This window comes from Chrysochloris asiatica, unplaced genomic scaffold (genome assembly GCF_000296735.1).
Source record: "Chrysochloris asiatica unplaced genomic scaffold, ChrAsi1.0 scaffold00060, whole genome shotgun sequence".
Lineage (NCBI taxonomy): Eukaryota > Metazoa > Chordata > Mammalia > Afrosoricida > Chrysochloridae > Chrysochloris > Chrysochloris asiatica.
The window spans coordinates 4095519-4117799 of NW_006408578.1; the positions used below are offsets into that span (position 1 = coordinate 4095519).

At 45.2% G+C, this 22281-nt stretch overlaps 1 protein-coding gene across 1 annotated transcript in view; it reads left to right on the forward strand.

Annotated features, from left to right (window-relative positions):
• The window catches only part of GFOD1 (glucose-fructose oxidoreductase domain containing 1), a 152225-nt gene extending 130385 nt beyond the window's left edge, over positions 1 to 21840 (forward strand). Inside the window, exon 2 of the mRNA XM_006864082.1 lies at positions 20921 to 21840. Within this exon, the coding sequence (XP_006864144.1) occupies positions 20921 to 21840 (920 nt within the window). The remainder of the gene's footprint in view (positions 1 to 20920) is intronic.
• Positions 21841 to 22281: the final 441 nt, after the last annotated feature.

Here is a 22281-nt window from a genome sequence, read left to right on the forward strand (position 1 = left end):
ATATAGTTTCATTGCCATGGTTACAATCCCCTCCATGCATCATCAACCAGCCAATGGGTATACCCTGCAAGCCTGCCCCCAATCGTCAGCACACAGCTCCTCTCCCTCTCTGGGTCTAGAGTTCCCAGCCACACCATCTCTCCACGTCATCCTCTCTGCCTCCATCTCTGGTGTCACTGTTTTTCTGGATAGGGTCCCGCACTCCACTCTTCTCCCTTGATGGTCCCAGGGACCTCCGCTCCTGGCCTGCAAAGTCAACCACTCCCCTCCTTTTGCTACAAAATGTCCACCTTTACATTTTCAACCCTCACAGTCAGTCCTGACAGTAATTATTCACTATTATACTACATGAATGCTATCCCCATCTCCTTTCATCAGTCCCGCCCAGACAGATTGGATACTACTCAGTAGAGAGTCTACAAAGTGGCTAGTTTTAAAGAACAAAAAATGTTTTGTCTCAGGCTCCTTTCCAAAGCCTTCAGGTGGGTCTGAGGAAAGAGGCTGTGGCGCGCTGGTGGACTAGAACCTTGTGGCACCTTGAATTTCTGGGCATGGCTTTAGTGGAGTAGAACCTTGTGGCACCTTGAATTTCTGGGCATGGCTTTTCTATCCACTGCCTTAATTCCCAACAAGTGATTGGGTGAAGCCATACATAGAAGATCTACAGGACTCTAAGGGTTGGTTAGTTTTGGACCAAGGCAGAAAAGCCAAGGGGCCACAGGGTTGAGAGGCCAAAGACAAGAGTAGGGCGTGCCTGCAGTGTGGTAGACAAGAGGCGTTCCTGATTGGAGAACTGCTGCATCCTGAGTTGATTTTGATCCTGGATCGTACCTTGTTCACTTCCCTAATAAACCCCATAATTGTGTGTGTGTGTGTGTGTGTGTGTCTTGGTGATGTATTGTCTCACCTGGAGGCTAGAAGTCCAAATTCAGCATGTTGGTAAGGTCATACTCTCTCTGTTGGCCCTAGAAGAAGATCCTTCCGTGTCTTTCTCAGCTGCTGGTACCCTGGGCGTTTCTTGACATTCCTTAGCTTATGGATGCATCTTCACATGACAAGGTTTTTATCAGTCACAGGCAAAGCCAGATCTGAGTGAAGTCTTGTACATTACCTACCATATGTATGCCTCATACTCCCCCCTGCCACTCAACTTCTTCCTAATTCTTCTAGCTATAAGGTTGCTATGTGTGGTTATAATTCAGATCGATTATTGGAGTCCTGGTGTGGCACTGTAGGATCTGCACTGGACTGCTAATCACAAGGTTGGCTGTTCAAGCCCACCAGCCGCTCCTTGGAAACCATTCTATACCGGGTTGCTAAGGGTCCGAACTGACTTGACGGCACTTCGCAATGACGCTGTTGACTTCAACAAACATTTTTCAGGCACCAAGACAATGTCTCTACGTCATTTCATCCTTGAAGCAGCTTTTTGAGGAAAGAACTTGCATTTATTTCCTGGGAATGCTATAAAGCAACATAAACTGGGTGGCATGTAAGAAGAACACTAACATATTGCTCCGTAGGCTCGGAGTTGGAAACCAAGGTATTGATGGTATTGATTCAATCGGAGGGCTCTGAGGGAAAACCTGTTCCAAGCCTCTCTCCTAGCTGCTGGTGGTGGCCAGTGTCCCTTGGCTTGTGGACACATCACTTCAGTTTCTGCCTGCATTGTCACAGGGTCATTTTCCCTCTGTGTCTATCTCTTCAGAGAGAGCCTTGGCAAATGTCACCACAACTAAAATCACACTAGAAGCTTTCTCTCCGATGGGATTAGAGTCCACACTATTCCATTGTGGCCTCTTGTAAGCATACCTGATACCATCTTTAAAAGACATTGTTTCCAAACAAGGTCAGACTCACAGTATAATGAGGGTTAGGGTTTCAACATATCTTTCTGGGGTACACAGTTCAACCCATAGCAGATTTATCATTCTAATTGTATAGACGAGACTGAGCATCAGAGAAGCAGAGGGCTTTGGTCACATAGCCAATGGTAGGATCATCACTTAAATCCAGGTCTCTTAATCCCCATTCCACTTCCTTTCCAATAAATCACATGGGTCTTGGGCAGCTCTATTAATCGCCACTCAGTGGTTCCTTACGTACAATCAGTCTTTTCAGGAAGGGGCCAAGTTGCTTGTAAACCTGTTGTACTAGAGAAACATTTTAGTCAACAGAAACCAGTTGACTTTCACAGGATGGAATTGTTTTAAAGGACATTAGTTCAGTCACAGAAATGCTAGGCAGGCCAGAGAAGTAGGCTTGGAAAACAAGAGGAACAAAGAAAACCTTGGCAGATGGAACCACAGTCAGAATCACACCAGAGTACGCACCTGGCATGGACAGGCCCTATAGCTTGTCATCAGTGGCATCACTGCTACCATGTTGTTGTTGTTAGGTGCCATCAAGTCAGTTTTGACCCATAGCGACCCTCTGTTCAACAGAACTGTGCCATCCTCACAATTGCTGCTAGGCATGAACCTATTACTGCTGCCACTGTGCCAATCCATCTCATTGGGGTCTCCCTCTTTTTCTCTGTCCCTCCACTTTACCAAGCATGATGTCCTTCTCCTGGGACTGGTCCCTCCTGATAACATGTCCAAAGTATGAGAGATGAAGTCTGACCACCATATATAGTCCTTGGAAACTAGATGTTGTTATCCCCACTGCGAGCCTGGACTCCCTATCATTCCCAGTCGTTTGTGTGCCGGATCTGGTCAGTGTCAGGGCAAACCTAAGGTGTGTGCCATACCTTGGCTGCAAAGACATCTGAGAAAGCAAGCCTACATGATGGGGAATCTCTCCAATGGAACAAGGAAATTCAAGTGCTGGGCCATCCCCTAAATTGTAAATCTCCCCTGACCCTCCTATATCCATTTCCTATAATAAAGTACTACAAAGTGGGTGGCTTATCAGAACGGAGATGTATAGCCTTGTAGTTCTGAAGGCTGGGAGTCTAATCAACTTGTTGGCCAGATCAGTGCTCCTCCAAAGTGTCTAGCGGAAGATCCTTTCTTATCTCTTCAGGGTTTGGTAGCCCCAAATGTTCCTTGGCTTGCAGCTGCAGCATGAAGTCATTGTCACGTGGACTTTCCCCTCCGTCTGTTTCTACTCTTCTTTTATACGACACCTCTCAGGTGTCTTATAAAATTAGGATAAATGTAAATATAAAAATAAAAATATTAAATATTAATCAGGACCTCAAGTTAAGGGATGTTGTTGTTGTTTAGTGCTGTCGAGTCAGTTCCGACTCACAGCAACCCTGTATAGTGTTTCCGAGGAGTGGCTGGTAAGCTTGAGCTGCCAACCTTGAGGTTCAAACCAACCTTGCAGTCCAGCTCATTAATCCACAGCACCAAACCAGGATCCTAAAAATTCCTATTTCCAAAGTCGCATTCACAGGTTACCTAGGGTTAGAAATTCAACATACCTTTTGGGGTATTGTTGTTGTTGTTAAGTGCCGTCGAGTCAATTCCGACCCATAGCGACCCTGTATAGGGTTTCCAAGGAGCGGCTGGTGAGCTTTAACTGCCGACCTGCAGTTCAAACGACTTTGCAGTCTGACGCATTAGCCCATAGCACCACACCAGAACTCCTCTTGGGGCGTAGGAGGACACAATTCAGCCCTTAATGCTCCCCAGGCCCCCACAGACACACCATTATTACACTGTATGTGATTTTTCTGTTTCTAACCATCAGCACTTTCCCTCTGCTCCCCAAACCTTGCCCCAGACTTGGCATAAATTGTGCAGGCGAAAGTGCCTTGGGAAGTGATATATTAATGATTGTCACCACCTGTTGGTGGAACCAGACTCTGCTTTGCCTTAGGGCGGTGGGAAAGGTTTATTGCGACTGTTTGACTACATCCGTGGGAACACTGCTGTGTGAATGGAAGATTTCACAACAAATTGAGCAGGTACAGTTCAGTGTGGGTCCCCATTGCTTCTTGCTGAGAGGTAAAGATCCAGGCATCTGAGGAGAAGCATGAGGCTCAGCCTGTTTACCTTTCCTGGGCGGCTTTGACCACTCACAGGTCTTTTTCCCTCCAGGATCAGCGTTCCTGGGATTTGCTAGCATGGTGGTGGTAGCATGGCCCTACTGTGGTTTCCAACAGGCACCTGCTTTCATAGAATTGAAGTATGTGACCCATTTGCAGGAGGCTAGAGTCCTTGTGTGGCACTATAGGATCAGCATGGGACTGCAAACCACAAAGTCAGCAGTTCAAACCCACCAGCTGCTCCTCGGAACAAGAGTCCTTGTAGACTTCTTTTATCCATCTATGGGAACTCTGCCACCAAATGGCCAGTTTCCCCAGCCATGTCCTTCCTGAAAGTTTCCTTCAATTGCTTCAGTTCAGTGTCACAAATGAGATGTCTGTCTGTGACGCAGAACAACCCAGGAGTTTCCTCCACATCGAGACTCCAGGTCTTCCTGCTCTCTAGCACTAGACGCTGCCCAGCCTCCATGGCCTTTAGACAATGTTGGTGTATCCCTGCTTCCACCCTCCCACTTATACCAATTCTCTAGGTGGAAGTGGGAAAAACACGGCTGGGGGAGCATAGAACTGAATTTACAGGCTGGACCTGTAATCTTGGACAATCAGAATCTCTCTAAGCCTCCAATCCCTTTTCTGCAAAACTGGAGCTCATGGTACCAGTGTGATAGTACATAAACCAATGTGCGTGAAAGGGAAGTCTCTGACACCTAAAGGATACAGAGTAACTTCAAGTCCTTTTTCCTTCCTTGTCCTCTCTTCTGCCCCCAGACTCTGGGGCTCCAGCCCTGCACCTGTTCTTGTCACCATTGTTACAGAGAATCCTAAATTGGGGACGCAATCTCATTGTTGCAAGGAGACTAATAATAGGCCTTTAAACCCCTCAGGTGCCTCACTGAATCTTTCTGATGTAGTAAAAAATTACTGAAAGAACACAGAAGCAAAGGGAACTGGATTGGAATATGGACAAATATCTGAGACATTTTTTTAATTGGGAGAATATTTGAGAATCTTCTTCACTGCTGGGCTTTCTAGAGCTTGCAGGGACCAAGCATCTGACATAGCTGAGTACACTTGTTGTTAGTAGGCCTCTGCTCATCACAACCCCACGCACAACAGAATGAAACAATAGCTGCTCCTGTGCCATCCCTACAATCAGTTGCAGATAGAACCATTGTGGTCCAGAGGGTTTTCACTGGCTGGTTTTTAGAAGTAGATTGCCTGGTCTTTCTTCCTAGTCTCTTCGTTTGGAAGCTCCAGTGAAACTTGTTCAGTAACATAGCAACACACGTCCCCACTGGCAGTCAGGCGGTGGCTGTGCGCCAGTTATGTTGGCTAGGAGTCAAATCCAAGTCTCCCTCATTCGAGCTGAGAATTCTAGCCCAGAATTACCACTGTCCCAAATACATAAAGTGGCAACTGTGTAGGTTAAGGTGCCTTGGGGGGAAGTAATATCTTAATGATTATCACCACCTGTTGGTAGGCAGGGTTTTTAAATGACCGCACTCACCTGATCTTGCCTTATATGGGCAAAATGGATGGATCTAATCTAATCACCCAAGCTATTTAGAGGCAGAGAATTCTCTCTGGCTGGTGGCAAAAGAGGAATTTGGAGAGATTCCAAGAGTGAGAAGGATTTGACTCTGGTATGTTGGTGCTGACTTGAAGATGTGGAGGCACATGGCAATGGAAGCAGGACCTCGAGAAGCTGAATGCTGACAGCCTGCAAAAACAGAAGAGAACTCTCGGTACCACAAACACCACCAACTGCCATCAAATCGATGCCAACTCATGGCGACCCCATGTGTGTCAGAGTAGAACTGTGCTCTGTAGGGTTTTCAGTAGATATCCAGGCCTTTCTTCCAAGGTACTTTTGGGTGGACTCAATTAGCAGCCAAGTGTATTAGCCATTTTCACCACCCCTGTGCAGCCCCAAGGAAGTGAATTCTGCAAACAAGCTGAATGAGTCTGATTCTTCCAGAGAAGAGTCCTACCCACTGACACCTAGAGTCTGTCCTAAGCAGAGACCCTAAGCAAAGAAGCTAGTTTGAACCCATCCAGACTTCTGACCTGCACAACTGTGAGAGACTAAATGAGTGTTGTTTAAAGCTACTACATTTGTGATCTTTTGTTAGGGCAGCAATAGAAAACCATACAATAATATTATAGGGACTGGTGAGGACTTTGGTATACTAGAGATATGTGTTGTTGTTGTCAAATGCCATTGAGTTGGTTCCAACTCATAGTGACCCTATATAGGGTTTTCAAGGAGTAATTGGTGAGCTTGAACCACTGAACTTGAGATTTAAACTGACCTTGTGGTCCAGTGCTTTGTTGTTGTTGTTAAGTGCTGTCGAGTCAATTCCGACCCATAGCGACCCTGTATAGGGTTTCCAAGAAGTAACTGGTGAGCTTGAACCACCAACCTTGCAGATCAAACAACTCTGCAGTCTGATGTATTAGCCCACAGTGCCACTCCAGTTTAGCACCATTTAATTACCCAAACCACTATTATTATGTAGAATGCTCTGGGAAAGACATTGGTATTTCTGGATCATTTACTTTTTTTAAGAGAAGAAAAAGAAAAAAAAAAAAAAACTAGACTATTCAAAATATCCTGATTATTTTTTAAATGTCTCTTCTATGTTATTCTACCTATAGGCTACCTGTGTATAATACTGTCACTGAAGTATAAGCCCTTTTGAATGGAGAATTCCCTACATATTTTGTAGGCTGCTCTAAGTCAGAACTGACTCAATGACACCTAGTAACAACATGTGCGGAGTTTACTAATAAACACATTGTCATCAAGTCAATTCCAACTTCCATCGACCCTATAGAACAGAGTAAAACTTCCCCATAGGGTTTCCAAGGCTGTGATCTGTCTGCTGTATCTTTACCCTTCCGGTGGCTGGTGGGTTCAAACCACTGTCCTTTCAGTGGTTTGCCAAGGGCTTAACCACTGCACCTCCATAGCTCCTCAGGGAGGTTTTACCAGTTGTTTTTGTTAAGTGTCGTCAAGTCAGTTCAGACTTGATCATGTACTAGCAGTCCAGTGCTTACCCTGTAGTGCCATGCCAGGACTAAATGGCTAGAGGATGCTAATGCCCATGAGACACTCTGAGAAAAAGTAAATATTGACACGAGTTTCTGTATGGAACACAGGTAGAATTCTTGTCTTCCATGCAGAAGACCCGGGTTCGATTCCTGGCCAGTGAGCCTTTTGTGCCGCTGCCACCCATCTGTCAGTGAAGGCTTCAGTGTTGCTGTGGTACTGAGCAGGTTTCAGCAGAGCTTCCAGACTGAGAGACTAGGAAGAAAAGCCTGGTGATCTACTTCTGAAAATCAGCCAATATCAACCCCACAGATCACGTGGTCCAGTCCAAAAGTGATCACGGGGATGAAAGCAGGCAGTGTTTCCTTCTGTTGTTCATGGAGTCGCCATGAGTTGGGAGCTGGCTTAACAGTAGCTAAGGAAACAACCTAACAAAAGCTAAGGAAAGGAGCTCTGGTAGTGTAGTGGTTACGAATCAGGCTGCTAACCTCAAGGTCAGCAGTTCGAAACTAGCAGGCGTTCCATGGGAGAAAGATGAGGCTTTCTGCTCCCGTAAAGATTTACAGCCTCAGAAAACCTGTGCAGGGTCACTATGAGTCAGAACTGACTCCACGGTACTTAACAACCATGGGTTTCTGAGCAATAAGAGGACTCAGACAACAGACTGAGCAGAGGGGCAAGTCTAAAAAAAGAGGTTGGTGGGATGACAGCTGGCTTGTCAGGGGGGATTGAATCTAAATTAAATCACTTGTACATCTAATTCAGTTCAATATCAAGTTCCGTCACTATCAGTCCCTGGGCTTTGCTTTCATTGGTTGTCCCCCATCTCTTCCAGCTGACTCAGGAACCTTCCAAAAGGAGCCGTATATGGGTCACTCTGACCCATTTTCATCTCAAGCTTGAAATAAATTAGGATGGAAATTTAATCAAGTTGCTCTGGGACTTCTGAATGTCACCCAGCTGAACATTAGACGCCCCGCCCCCAGCTGGTTCACTGCACTCAAAGTGACACCACTCTTCTCGGAGCCCTCCTGCCGTGCTGCATTGGACAGGCATGTGGGGACAGGCATGTGTAGCAGGCAAGAAGGGATGTGTATCAGGGAAGGGATGCCTGTCTCTGGGAGTTAAACACAATTTAGTTTGGGGTGCAGATAGCAACTGGTTGGTGTTAGACGCTGTTGCATTGGTTCTAACTCATGGCAACCTTATATAAAACAGAACAAAACATGGCCTGGTCCTGCACCAGCTCAGAGATCCTTGGTATGTTTGAGTCTTGTCAAACAATGTGCTGGGGTAATTCATAGGGTTTCCTTGGCTATTTTCCTAAGTAGATAACTAGGCCTTTCTAGTCTATCTTAGTCAGGAAGCTCTGATGAAGCCAGGTGAGGGGGTAGAATAACAGCCTTGTCTGCCAGATGGTGGTAAGAGTTCAGAACGAAGATCAGGCTTGCTCCAGGCCAACCTGGGTTCAAACCTCAGCTCTATAATACTCATTCAGTCAAGGCGTTTACCTTCTCGGAGCTTAGTTTTCACATCTGTAAGATGGGGATATTATTAGTCACTGCCTCATGGGGTTGTACAGACTCAAAACTGGAAATGTGTGTGAAACATTTCACACATCAGTTATTTGTGTTGGGAAGTTGAATGAGGCAGGGCTTCAAAAACTTTGTGGAAAAACCCCGATAGCCTCCAATTCCTTTTTTCCTCAAACCTTTTGAACCACCCTTGTATTTATATCAGGGATTTAATCTCCCCTGAGGAGCTCTCTTCCCAATTTATATGGAGAAAGGAATAGAGGGCAGAGAGTGGGATTTAAACACATCGCTCCTGCTGGTACTGGTACGTTTCTTGAACTTTCCAAGTAGAATAAAACCCCACTGTGTGTGTGTTGGAGGGGAAAGTGGGGAGGGTACATGGAAGAAAAAAATTAACAAGGGAAAAGACAAACTGGACTAAAAGGAGGGAAGACAGAAGAATTGATACATTTGAATTATGGCATTGGTGAAGAATATTGGATATACCACGGACTGCCGAATGAACCAATAAGTCTGTCTTGGAGGAAGTACAAACAGGATGGCAAGACTTCGTCTCATGTACTTTGGACATGTTGTCATGTTGTCAAGAAGGACAAGTCCTTGGAGAAGGATATTATGCTTAGTAGAGTAGAGGGTCAGTGGAGAAGAGGAAGACCCCCAATAAGATGGACTGATGTAGTAGTTACATCAATGGGTTCACACATAACGATTGGAATGATGGTGCAGGACGAGGTAGCATTTTGTTCTGTTGTACTTAGGGTCCCTGAGTCGAAACAGACTTGACTACCCCCCGTTGTTATTACGTGTCGTCGAGTCGGTTCCGACCCACCCGACTTTGCATTAACCCACAGTGCCACACGAGGACTCAACCATCCCGAGCAACAACAGTAAGTAACTGGAACTCAGTAAAAGTCCTGCCACTCGAAACAGTCCGGCTTTTGGTTTCTCAGATCACAGGTTAAGCACCCTTGTTTTAGACCATTTTCCAAATGGTACTCCAAGCTTCTGAAGGATAAATAGGCAAACTTCTCCCCCTGCTTCAGAACACTACCCAAATGTCACCTTGTCAGAGGAGCTTCTTTCCACACCCAAATCAGTTGGGTGTTGTTGTTGTTGTCAGGTGCCATCGAGTCGGAACCGACTCATAGCGACCCCATGCACAGCAGAACAAAACAATGTCCAATCCTGGGCCAACCTCACTACTGCTGCCACACTTGACACTATCAATGATGCCACCTGGCTGATCCATCTCATTGGGGGTCTTCCTCTTTTTCTCTGACCCTCCACCTTACCCAGCATGACATCCTTCTCCAGTGACCATTCCCTCCTGACAATATGTCCAAAAAAACTCTATGAATAGCAGAGAAATCAGTTGGGTAGCTTTCCTTTATGCTTCCATTGCCCCTTGTCCATTCCCTATCAGATGTGTGTCTTCTAACCCTTCATTTCTGGTTTGAGCTCTCCCACTACTAAACTGTGAAGAAGCCCAGGTGGCACCATAGGTAAGCACTTGGTTGCTAACTGAGAGATTGGTGGTTGAAACCCGTCAGCCACTCCAAAAAGGGTTTACAACCTCATTGGAAGCCATGGGGCTGCTCTACTCAGCCAATAGGGTTGCTAAGAATTGTAATCAATGTGATGGTAGGACGAGACTGTGAGCTCGGATTCCTCTTTCATATTCACTTTTTCATCTTCAGTACCGAGCACTACCTTTGAAAGACAGAAGGAGTGGCCTGTGAATGAAGATAATGACTTTCCCGTTTGAAATGTAGAGAAACTCCTCCTAATGTCTGTGAGTGAGAAGGAAACATAGGAATCTGTTCTGATGGAACTTCTTCAGGGACTCTGTTAATCTGCAGGGACAGAAACAAGCCAGCCTGAAAGACCAGCATCCACTCAGTTCCAGCAGATAAGGGGCTGTCAACATAAGTAGAAATACTGGGAGGAAGCCATGGGAAAGTAACGTTGGCCTTATCGATTTCCTGCCTCGATTAGATAAGCCAGTGTGTAATTGGAAAGGTGTTGGCGGGGAGGGAGGCACATGTTAGGGATGGCCCAGCCCTGGATGGCAGAGTGGCAGTCACACTCCAGCTGTGCAAGGGCAACTGCTCTGTGGGACAGCAGAGAGCATGGATCTGTCCCTAGAGCCCTTTCCCAGCCTCCTGTGGAGCATCTTTTGAATCCAGTACCAACCCCCACAGAAGCCCATTCTACGCTGGTGGTAAGGTGATGTGGATAGACACTCAGTCGTAGCTCCTCCCTCAACTTGAACCTTGCACCAGGAGGTATGAGGGGAGCAGCTGTCTGAAGGTGGGCTTTAGGACTTATTCATTGGAAACACCTTCCCTGTGGCATTAACACACCATACTGCTTGCTGTTGGCTGCTTTGGAGTTGATCCGTGACTCTTAGCAACCCCATGCACAACAAAACAAAATGCTGTGTAGTCTAGGTCATCCCCATGATCAGTTGCCAGTTGTACCATTGTGATCCACAGGGTTTTCACAGACTGATATCACCAAGTCTTTCTTCCTAGTCCCTCTTACTCTGGAAGCTCTGCTGACACCCTCATAAAACTACACAAGCCTCCACAGGAGGTACATTGGTCAGGAATCAACCTGGGTCTGCCATATAAAAACAACAACAACAACAAAAGCAAAACCCAATGCCATCAAGTCAATTCTAACGCACAGTGACCGTGTATATGGTTTCCAAGGCTGTAAATCTTTGCCGTAGTAGAGAGCCTCATCTTTCTCCCATAGACTGACTGGTGAGTTTGAACTGCCGACTTGTGGTTAGCAGTTCAGTCAGTGCTTCTCCTACAACACCACCAGGAGACCTTGGGTCTCCTCCATGAAACTCTTGAACTTCCAATGCCCACAAATTCCTCGTGAGGTCACAGGTATTCTGGCCCAGTTACACAGAGGGGAAGAAACTCACTTAGACAGCAAGTTTTGAAGAAAGCCGCATTTTCAGTTCTCCATAAGGAATTCCAGGAGGGTGGTAAAGCTCCCTCTCAAAGTATTTTATTTAAAAGCTACGACAAACTAGACTCACAGAGCTTAACACATTGCATTTTCATCCCCAGAAGGTTCTCTTCTATCTAAAAATTTTTTAAGACATTAGCTTCACAGCACAGGTGTGATGGGATTGTTTTTAAGTGCCATCAAGTCATTTCTGACTCCTAGCGACTCTGTATAGGGTTTCCTAGAAGTGGCTCATGGGTTTGAACCACCGACCTTGTAGTTAGCCGTCCAGTGCTTGTCCTACAGCGCCATTCTTGGACAAGTCATGCTCACCTTATTTGCTTTATTTAACAAGAATGTCTTTAAAAAAAAAACTAACTAAACTAAATTGGCTCAAACTTAGTCAAGACTCAGCTTGGTCTAAGAAATGAAGTTGGTTCAAGTTCAAGGTTCCCCAGAAAGGGGGAGAACTCATCATTGACATTCATTTTCTTCATCATTGTTGTTTGGTGCTGTGGAGTCGGTTCTGACTCATAGTGAAGCCATATAGGGTTTCCAAAGTTTTCAATCTTCAAGGGAGTAGAAAGGCTTATCTTTCTCCTGTGGAGCATCTGGTGAGCTCAAACTGTGGACTTTGTGGTTCTCAGTCCAGTGCTTATCATTTAGCACCACTACACTCTCCCGTTGTCTTCATGTTGTTGTTGTTGTTGTTATTAAGTGCCATCAAGTCAGTTCCAACCCATAATGACCTTGTATAGGGTTTCCAAGGAGCAGCTGGTGAGCTTGAACCACCGACCTTGCAGTTCAAACGACTTTGCAGTCTGATGCATTAGACCACAGCGCCACACCAGGATTCAGCTGTCTTCATAGAAAGGGCTAATGGTCCATGCAGAGGGGAGTTACAATGAGGTCCCCAGAATGCCAGGCCAATCCCCATGTGTTCTCTGTTACCCACCCACAATGACACTGAGCCACATGGACAAGTATAACATGGTTTCCAGACACCCGCTCTAGAGTTCAGGAGCAGACCCCTGGGTGAAGCAGGCTGAGCACACAGCAATGGTCTGACCCACAGTGTCCTGGTGGAAGCAGTAGAGTAACACTATTATCCATTCTAACCTCGAAACCCCAGGAAGCGCCACCGGCCCTCAGCCCTCAGCCCTCAGCCCTCAGCCCTCAGCCCTCAACCCTCATTCGCCAAAATTCCCCAGCAGCTTGGAAACCACCAGGGTTTCCACAGCACACAAAACTTTGTCTCAGGCACTTTTTATACCCCCTCTCCCGACTCTCCATTTTACTCTGCCTGTTGTTTATTTGGAATGAAATCAAATCCATGCGTTTCTAGTCCCTCTACATACTTCTATGCAGCATCTGGTAGCGTAGTGGTTATGGATTGGGCTGCTAACCTCAAGGTCAGCAGTTTGAAACTACCAGCTGCTCCGAGGCAGAAAGATGAGGCTTTCTGTTCCCGTAAATATTTACAGCCTCGGAAACCCTATACAAGGTAGCTATGAGTCGGAACTGACCCCACGGCACATAACAACAACAACATGATTGAAGTCCCATCGTTTTCCACTCCTGCGCATTAGGAGGGCATTACGTGTTGCCACAGAGGATATGAACCCCAAACTGAAAGGAAGCACATTTTGCTTGTTGCTCTGACAGACGTGTGGACATGGAGTGGTAGAGATGGCTGTCTGTCCTTCAGTCTTGCAAAGTGGAGACTGGGGGTGTCTTTCCCTTGGGTCTGAGAACCCTTGCCAGGTACCCCATTAGGAATCATCTCTAGTTGTTTTTGTGGGGCTTAGTTTTCTTGTTGCCAAGTGCCATTCATTCAGAGCATCCCTGCATGGGATTTCCCAGTGGGTTTGAACCGTGGACCTTGTGGTTAGTAGTCCCGTGTTCTCAAGAACAGAAACTTATTTTCTCACATTTCTGGAGGCTAAGTTCAATTCAGGGACTTGTAAGTTCCTTCTGTGGGCCCGTTCTTAGTTTCTGGTGTACGCTGGTAGTCCTGAGTGTCCCTGTTCTTGGAGATGGGTCTTCAAATGATGTTTGTCTTCACCAGGTATGGGTTTTGCATCTATTCTGTCTTTTTATGTGACACCACTCAGAAATGATTTGGCTTAGAACCCACCTGTCAAAACATGGTGCCTACCACCCCTCCTGCAGTGCTGTCTACTCAGCTGGGTTCAAGAATTCATTGCAGTGGCCACATAACATACTCACAGCTATTAGGATTTATTATGAGTGGGAACCGACTTGACAGCGCTTAACAATAACAGGTTACAACGCAGGATTAAAAATGCTCAGGTATGAGCAGAATGTGGGACCCTATCCAGAGAAGCAGTGACACCAGAAATGGAGGCAGAGATGAGGACATGGAGAGAGAGAGCAGCTGAGGACTCTAGGTTCATGGGAAGAGAAAAGCTGTATGCTGACGGCCAGGAGGCAGGCTTGCAGACTGTTCCCTTTGGTTGTTTGTTGTTTAAATGATTATATATTCCTGAGTGTTTTAGTGTACATCAAAAAAAAAAAAAAAAAAAAAAAAAAAAAAGATGGAATAGAAGCAAATACTGTTGACTGGTGATGCATGGAGGGGATTATAATCATTGCAAAGAAACGAAATACGATAGGATGCATGCAAAACTGATATTCTCCCATGTAAACTGTCACTCAATTCACAAATAAAATCTTTTTTTAAAAAAAATTTGCTCAGGGCAGCCTCTCCTTAGCCGTGCCCACAGGCAAGCCTCCCTCTGCCTGTTGGCCCCTTGACCTGGTCCCCATCCTGCTCAGCTACGTTACAAAGCTTTTTTTAAACTGCTAATAACTGTCCCAAGGACACTCCATTCTAATATAAGCCTCAGCCGGAAGGCACTCAGCTCTAGCTCTGTGGGTCGGCAAACAGAAGTCCCCAGTTAAGTGCCCGGAGGCACCCCACTCCACTAATGAGCGTCTTGCCCAAAGGCTGACTCAGCTTTACGTGCTGTGTGATCTTTACAGAATCTGCTTCCATGAAGATTGCTGTTGTTGTTAAGTGCCGTGGAGTTAGCTCCAATTCATGTTATTCTTGTTAGGTGCTGTCGAGTAGTTTCCGACCCATAGTGACCCTGGGTAGGGTTTCCAAGGAGTGGCTGTTGAGCTTGAACCACTGACCTTGCAGTTCAAACAGCTTTGCAGTCTGGCTCATTAACCTGCAGTGCCACACCAGGGCAAATAAATGCATATTTCCCTCTGATCTTAAAAGTAGACACTTAGAAAACATGGGAAAGTGTAGTGAAGAAACCAAAAATCTGTCCTAAGCCAATGAATCAGAATTGTTATTGTTGTTGGCATAGATTCTATTCCAACTCATGGCGTCCCCATGTGTTACAGAGTAGACCCTCATCTCCATGGAGTTTCCTTGGTGGTAATCTATGGGAACAGATCCCAAGGTTTGTCTTCCAAGGCTCCTCTTGGTGGGTTTGAACCACCAACTTTTCAGCTAGTTGTTGTTGTTAAGTGCCATCGAGTCAGTTCTGACTCATAGGGTTTCCGAGGAGCGACTGGTTAGCTTGAACCACCAACCTTGTGATTCAAACTGACTTTGCAGTCCAGTGCATTAGCCCACCAGCATCACACCAGGACTCCTTTCAGCTAGTAGTCCAGTGCTTAACAGTTTGTGTCATTCAGAAACTCTTAATCAGAATTAGCCAATACAAACAATTTTAGTTGTTCCCTTCTAGACTCTTTTCTTTTCTTCTCTTTGTCTTTTCTCTCTCTCTCTTTCAGAGAGAGTTGAGATCATAGTATATCTTTGAATGCTGTGTCTTTTCACTTAGCATTACATCATAATCATCTTGCTTGCCATTAAAAAGCCTTGATATGCCTCATTTTCAACAGCTGCACAATAGTCCATTCTATGGCTGTTCTAGAGTTTATTCACCCATTCTTCTACTGTTGAACGTTTGCATTGTTTCCAGCATTCTGCTTTAATAAATAATGCAGTGAGAAGCATCTCTGGGCAAGCAGCTCTGCTTGCATTTTAGATTCTTTCCTTATGATAGGTTCCTGGAAGTCTCTTTGACTCTGAAAGATAAGATATGTTAAGATGTTGCTGAGTCTCATCTGTATAATATGGACTTGCTAAAAGACTGCAGGCAGAAAGGTGAGGCCAGTGACAACATTCTGCTGGATGTTGGACTCACTGCTAGGTCTGTGGGTCTAGGGGAGACTTAAGAAATTGTAAGACTTAGATGTCATCCTTGAGGAACATACCGATAAGTGTGGAACTACAATATATATAAATACATAAAGGAAGCAATACCCACCTCTGAGAACTTTAGGGCATCCAGACAAGACTTCAGGTTGTGGGGAGAGTTTTGTGTATATGTTTGCAATTCATTTTCTAGAAGGAATCCATAGCTTTCATTAGCATATTTTAATCTACAGAACTGCAAAGCATTACCTATTCAGTGATTGTGTGGCAGAGTGTTGTAGTTGTTCCACGCACAATGGAATGAAATGATGTCTACTGCTGCACCATCCTCATGATCGGTTGTACATCAGACTGTTGTGATCCACAGGGTTTTCATTGGCTGATTTTCGTAAGTAGGCAGCCAGGCCGTTCTTTCTACTCTGTCTTAGTCTGACAGCTGCATTTAAACCTGTTCAGCATCATAGCAACACGCAAGAAACCAGGTGCTGCCTGGCTGCCCATAAGGTGCACTGACCAAGGATCCAGCCTGTTCTCTTGTGTAGAAGGTGAGAACGCAACCACTGAAGCATCACTGCCCTCCAAGAAAATGTTAAGGAACCGTGCATTGTTTCCTCTACTTTTTTTTTTTTCTCATAGTACTATTTTATTTCATAATTTTTCAATAGGAAAAAAATGATAAGCCTATATTAATGACATTCATAGGCTGATAGAGTACACACCTGTCTCTGCTGTGACCTACTGTCATTTCCTGAGAAATCTGCTCCTGGCAGCATAAGATGGTGCTGTGTGAACCTAGTGCCTACAAGGTCATATTGTCAGAACATTATGGTGAGCAGATAATACCACCAATGTTTCCTATTCCTCTACCAGAACTTCTAGCCGTACCTCGTGGGTCCTGCTGTGGCACTGTGGGTTAATGTGCTGGACCGCAAAGTCAGCTTGAATCATAAGGTTGGCAATTCAAGCTCACCAGCCACTTCTTGGAAACCCTATGCAGGGTCACTATGGGCCAGAACCAACTCGGTGGCACTTAACAACAACACTGCTAGTTCATTAGGAGCCCTGGTAGCATAGTGGATTACAAACTGGGTTGCTAACCACAACGTCAGTAGTTCAAATCTACCAGCCCCTCCACGGGAGAAAGATGAGTCTCTCTGCTCCCGTAAAGGTTTACAGCCTCAGAAATTCTCTAACTGACTCGGTGGCACACAACCACCACCACTGCTTCTTGATAGGAGTGGACCAGTCATGCTCTACCAGTGTGGTCATGCTGTGGCTCCAGGCCCGTCACTCAGGGCTAGAATGAGACATGTGTATGGAAATCGACAGCCAGAGTTTGTGTTTCGTTTTCCCATCTGTGTCACAGACTTCTGTGGCTCTACTGATGGGAAGGCAGCAAGCCATGTGGTAGGCTGCAACCGGTCCAGGTGTTTCTAAAGGGACAGATTCCTACAATTGTGCCACAAAGCCCTCTTGTTCAAGAGTTCATGGATTTTGCCAGGGCCAGTACCCACGGTCAGCATCCCATTTCCCTTGTGATATCTCCTCTTCTGTGCCTGGAATGTCCAGGTCTCTAATAAAAGGTCTAAGAGCAGAGCACAGCTGAACAGCAGAGATTAACTCCGTTCACCTACTATACTTTTTATTTGGGTTGCAATTCTTTGTTCTTTTTCTTCTGAGTTCCAGTTGGCTGTTGCTCCAGGTCCCCAGCTGAATTGGTTGGGTTCTTTTGTCTTGCCTGACTCTTAGCTTCTACAAATGAAATTCCTTTTTCATTTCCTGACATTCTCCTTTCTTTTGATCTTTTGTCTTCTCCAGACTCAGAGCCATTGAGTCTCCTAAAGAGCTCAGAGGCACTGTACCTCCATCTTCTTATATTTTATACAAGGATCTCAGTCCTCATGCAAGCCTAATTCTTCTTTAGCTAGAGTTCCATTGGCCAAAAGCAGCAAACCTCACCCAGGGCAGGCACCCCAAGCAGGCACTGCCGCCCCTCAGATGTGGAGAATATCTGCTCTTTCTGTATAAAGGCTGAAAACGTATTAAACAAACACATCTCTGACCACTGCCAGTGCTCAGCCAGAATGCAAAGTAAACAAGCAGTATAGCACACAAAACTGAATCTTGTAGAGAGGAGGTAGGGAAAAAGATGTCTTTAAAAAGTTCTTCCTCTAACCTAATTAGACTCACCACGGTTATAATTTCAGCATATGTATTCTGCTTATCTCAGATACAGATACTACTCCCCCTCTGTACATGGTATTTTAAATAATAATACCTTTGAATTAAAATTGTATTTTACATATAAAATAAAGCATGTTCTATTTTACACATAAGATCATTTTAATAAAATGTATCTTACATTATATGTAGTAAAATTTTATGTTATACTCTTAAATATTTAATGTATTTCGTAGTTGTCATTAGAATAATAATTTTAGAAATTTGAAGTATTTTACAGGTACAATATATTTGTTTAGATAATGTTATAGTAAAATATTTTATATTAAATTGTTGTTGTAACGTGCCATAGACTTGGTTCTGACTCTTAGCGACTCTGTCTGTATAGGGTTTTTGAGAAGCAGCTGGTGGGTTTGAACCACAGTCCTCGTGGTCAGAAGCCCAGTGTTTATCCCACAGTGCCACACCAGGACTTCACTTATATTATATTGGCAAATAGGAAATATAGGATATTTTGGTGTATTATAATAAATATTAATATTTCGGTAGTTTAAAACTTATGTTGTTGTTGTTAAGTGCCGTCGAGTTGGTTCCAACTCATAGAGACCCTGTATAGGGTTTCCAAGAAGCAGCTGGTGAGTTTGAACCGCCGACCTTATGGTTCAAACCAACCTTTTGGTCCAGTGCTTTATCCCACAGTGTCCTACCAGGACTCCTTAAAACATAAGTAGTGTAACACAATGTCAATTGATATTGAAATATATTATTTGTGTAAATAAAGTACCGTACAAAGCATTTATTATCAATATGTTATAATATATGTTGTGGGTAGTTGCCATAAGCATTTTTTTCTGAATCAGGACAGCCCCTTGTGAGCAGAGAAGAACTGTCTCGTAAAGTTTTAAAAACTTAAAAAATTTATTTTCTCAAGGTTACCTTCCACCCCGAGCAAATCACCAGGCTTCTCTTCTGAGGTGTTTCTGGGTGGGTTCAAACTGCAACACATTAGTAGTCAAGTGCCTGTTTGCACCATACAGGGACTCATGTGTGTATGTGTGGTGTATGGCGATGTAGGATACGCACTGGACTGTTAACTGCAAAGTCGGCAGTTCAAACTCAAGCTGCTCCTTGGAAACTCCATAAAGGATCACTGTGAGTCCAACCCTGTATATATATGTATATACACATTTTCTGAGGCTTTTTAAATCTTTGTGGAGCTGAAAGCCTCATCTTTCTCCCACAGAGCAGCTGGTGGGCTTGAACTGCAGACCTTGTGGTTCGAAGTCTACTGATTATCCACCATGCTAGTATAATATATATCCACCAACTGCTATCAGTCAATGCTGATTGGTTCTTCTACAGTCTTCCTTATTTAGTGTTCAATTTCGCCATGCATATGAAGCTACTGAAAATACCATGGCTTGGGTCAAGTGCGCTTTTGTCCTCAAACTGCTATCTTTGCTCTTGAGCACTTTATTGAGGACTTAAGAAGCAGATTTGCCTAATGCAATACGTCATTTGATTTCTTGACTGCTGCTTCCATGAGCGTTGATTGTAGATCCACGCAAAATCAAGTCTTTGACAACTTCAACATTTTCTCCATTTATTATGATATTATTTATTATTCCAGTGGTAAGGATTTTTGTTTTCTTTACTTTGAAGTGCATCTCATACCAAAGACTGTGGTCTGTAATCTACTGTGCTTCCAGCAAGTAATGTTGCATCATCTGCATATCACAGATTGTTAATGAGTTTTCCTAGATCTAGATGCCACGTTCTTCCTCATATAATCCAGCTTCTTGGATTGTTCGTTCAGCATACAGGGACAGAATACAGCCTTGGCACACACCTTTCCTGATCTTAAACCATTCAGTGTCCCCTTGTTCTGTTGGAGCAACTGCCTCTTAGTCAATGCATAGGTTCCTCATGAGCACAATTAAATATTCTGGAATACCCATTTTTTGCACTGTTATCCATAACTTGTCATGATCCACACAGTCAAAAGCCTTTGCATAGTTAATAAAACACAAATAAACATCTTTCTGGTGCTCTCTGCTTTTAGCCAAGATCCATCTTCTTCTGAATCGAGTTTGAATTTCCGACAATTCCCTGATTTTGAATGATCTTCAGCAAAATTTTACTTTCATGTGATATTAATGATATTGTTTGATTATTACTGCATTCCACTGAGTCACCTCTCTTTGGAATGGCACAAATATGGACTTCTTCAATCAGTTGTCCAGGTAGTTGTCTTCCAAATTTTTTGCATAGATAAACGAGCGCCTCCAGTGTTGCATCAGTTTGTTGAAAGATTTCAATTTGTATTCTGTCATTTCTTGGAGTCTTGGTTTTGACCAATACTTTTAATGCAACTTGGGCTTTTTCCTCAATACCATCTTGTCATGTGCTACCTCTTAGCACAGTGAGTGTGTAGACCTTCCAACTTCCTTTGATGCTTTTAGTATCATCCAATATTTTTTTCCTGTAGAATCCTTCAGTATTTCAAGTCGAGGCTTGAATTTTTCTTCAGTTCTCTCAGTTTGAGAAATTCTAAGTGCATTCTTCCCTTTTGATTTTCTAATTCCAAGTCTTTGTACATTTAATTATCATACTTGACCATACTTGACTTTGTCTTCTTTAGCTGCCCTTTGAAATACATATAAATATATATATATATATATTTGTTGTTGTTAAGTACTATTGAGTCAGTTCCAACCTTGTGGTTCAAACTAACTATGCGGTCCAGTGCTTATCCTATAGCATCACACATACACACATGTATATGTATATGTAATTTTGCTTAAATATAGTTGGCAAAATATTTAATGTCATTTTATTTTATAAAATAAACTGTTTATAAATGTATGTTATAAATATTATACACATTAGGTCACTTTCCCTTTCCAAGATCTGCTCCCTGGGAAACATAGCGCCCCCTTTCGACTGCTCCAGGAAGGCCCCTGACGTCCTGTGTTTCCTCCCGCCCCCAGGTATCGGCAAGAACGTCATCTGTGACCGCACGGCCACGCCGCTGGATGCCTTCCGTATGATGTCAGCCGCCCACTACTACCCCAAGCTCATGAGCATCATGGGCAACGTGCTGCGCTTCCTGCCAGCGTTTGTGCACATGAAGCAGCTTATCGCTGAGGGCTACGTGGGCGAGCTGCTGGTCTGCGAGGTGCAGGTGCACAGTGGGAGCCTGCTGGGCAAGAAGTACAACTGGAGCTGCGACGACCTGATGGGCGGCGGAGGCCTGCACTCGGTGGGCACCTACATCATCGACCTGCTCACCTTCCTCACCGGCCAGAAGGCCGTCAAGGTCCACGGGCTTCTCAAGACCTTCGTGAAACAGACCGACCACATCAAGGGCATCCGCCAGATCACCAGCGATGACTTCTGCACCTTCCAGATGGTGCTGGAGGGTGGTGTGTGCTGCACGGTCACCCTCAACTTCAACGTGCCGGGCGAATTCAAGCAGGACGTGACGGTGGTGGGCTCGGCAGGGCGCCTCCTGGCTGTGGGCACCGACCTATACGGACAGCGCAACAGCGCCCCCGAGCAGGAGCTGCTGTTGCAGGATGCCACGCCCGTCAGCAATTCCCTGCTGCCCGAGAAGGCCTTCAGCGACATCCCCTCGCCTTACCTGCGCGGCACCATCAAGATGATGCAGGCTGTGCGCCAGGCCTTCCAGGACCAGGACGATCGGCGCACGTGGGATGGACGGCCGCTCACCATGGCCGCCACCTTCGACGACTGCCTGTACGCCCTGTGCGTGGTGGACACCATCAAGCGGTCCAGCCAGACGGGCGAGTGGCAGAACATCGCTATCATGACCGAGGAGCCGGAGCTGAGCCCGGCCTACCTGATCAGCGAGGCCATGCGGCGGAGCAGAATGTCCCTCTATTGTTAGCCCGGACTGGGAGCCTAGGAGACTTCGGCTTTTGGCTTGCAGCCCAGAAAGGGGGAAAGGCATGGGGAGAAAGAGTGGCTGGGGCAATGTGAGGGTGGGAGTCCATGTGAGTAAACAGCATTTGGGGAAATGAATTGCAAAGAAGACTGTTGGGCTGAGTCTGGGATTCAGTTTAGGAGCTCAGGTCCCTGCTGGGCATTTGAGTAAGAGGGAGGCGTAGCAGCCGCTGCTAACCTCACTGTGAGAAGCAAGGAGGAGTTAAGAGAGTTCCTACCCCAATCCATCCACACACACCTTGATCTCCTTTGTAGGGTCAAGGACACTGTATCAGGTGGCAAGCGTGCAGATTGCCAGACGTCCCAGACGCCCCCTGTCGGCAAGATAAGGCACTGTGTTCACAGGTCCAAATATGCCTGTGAGTGTGGGGAGGACAGGGTACGC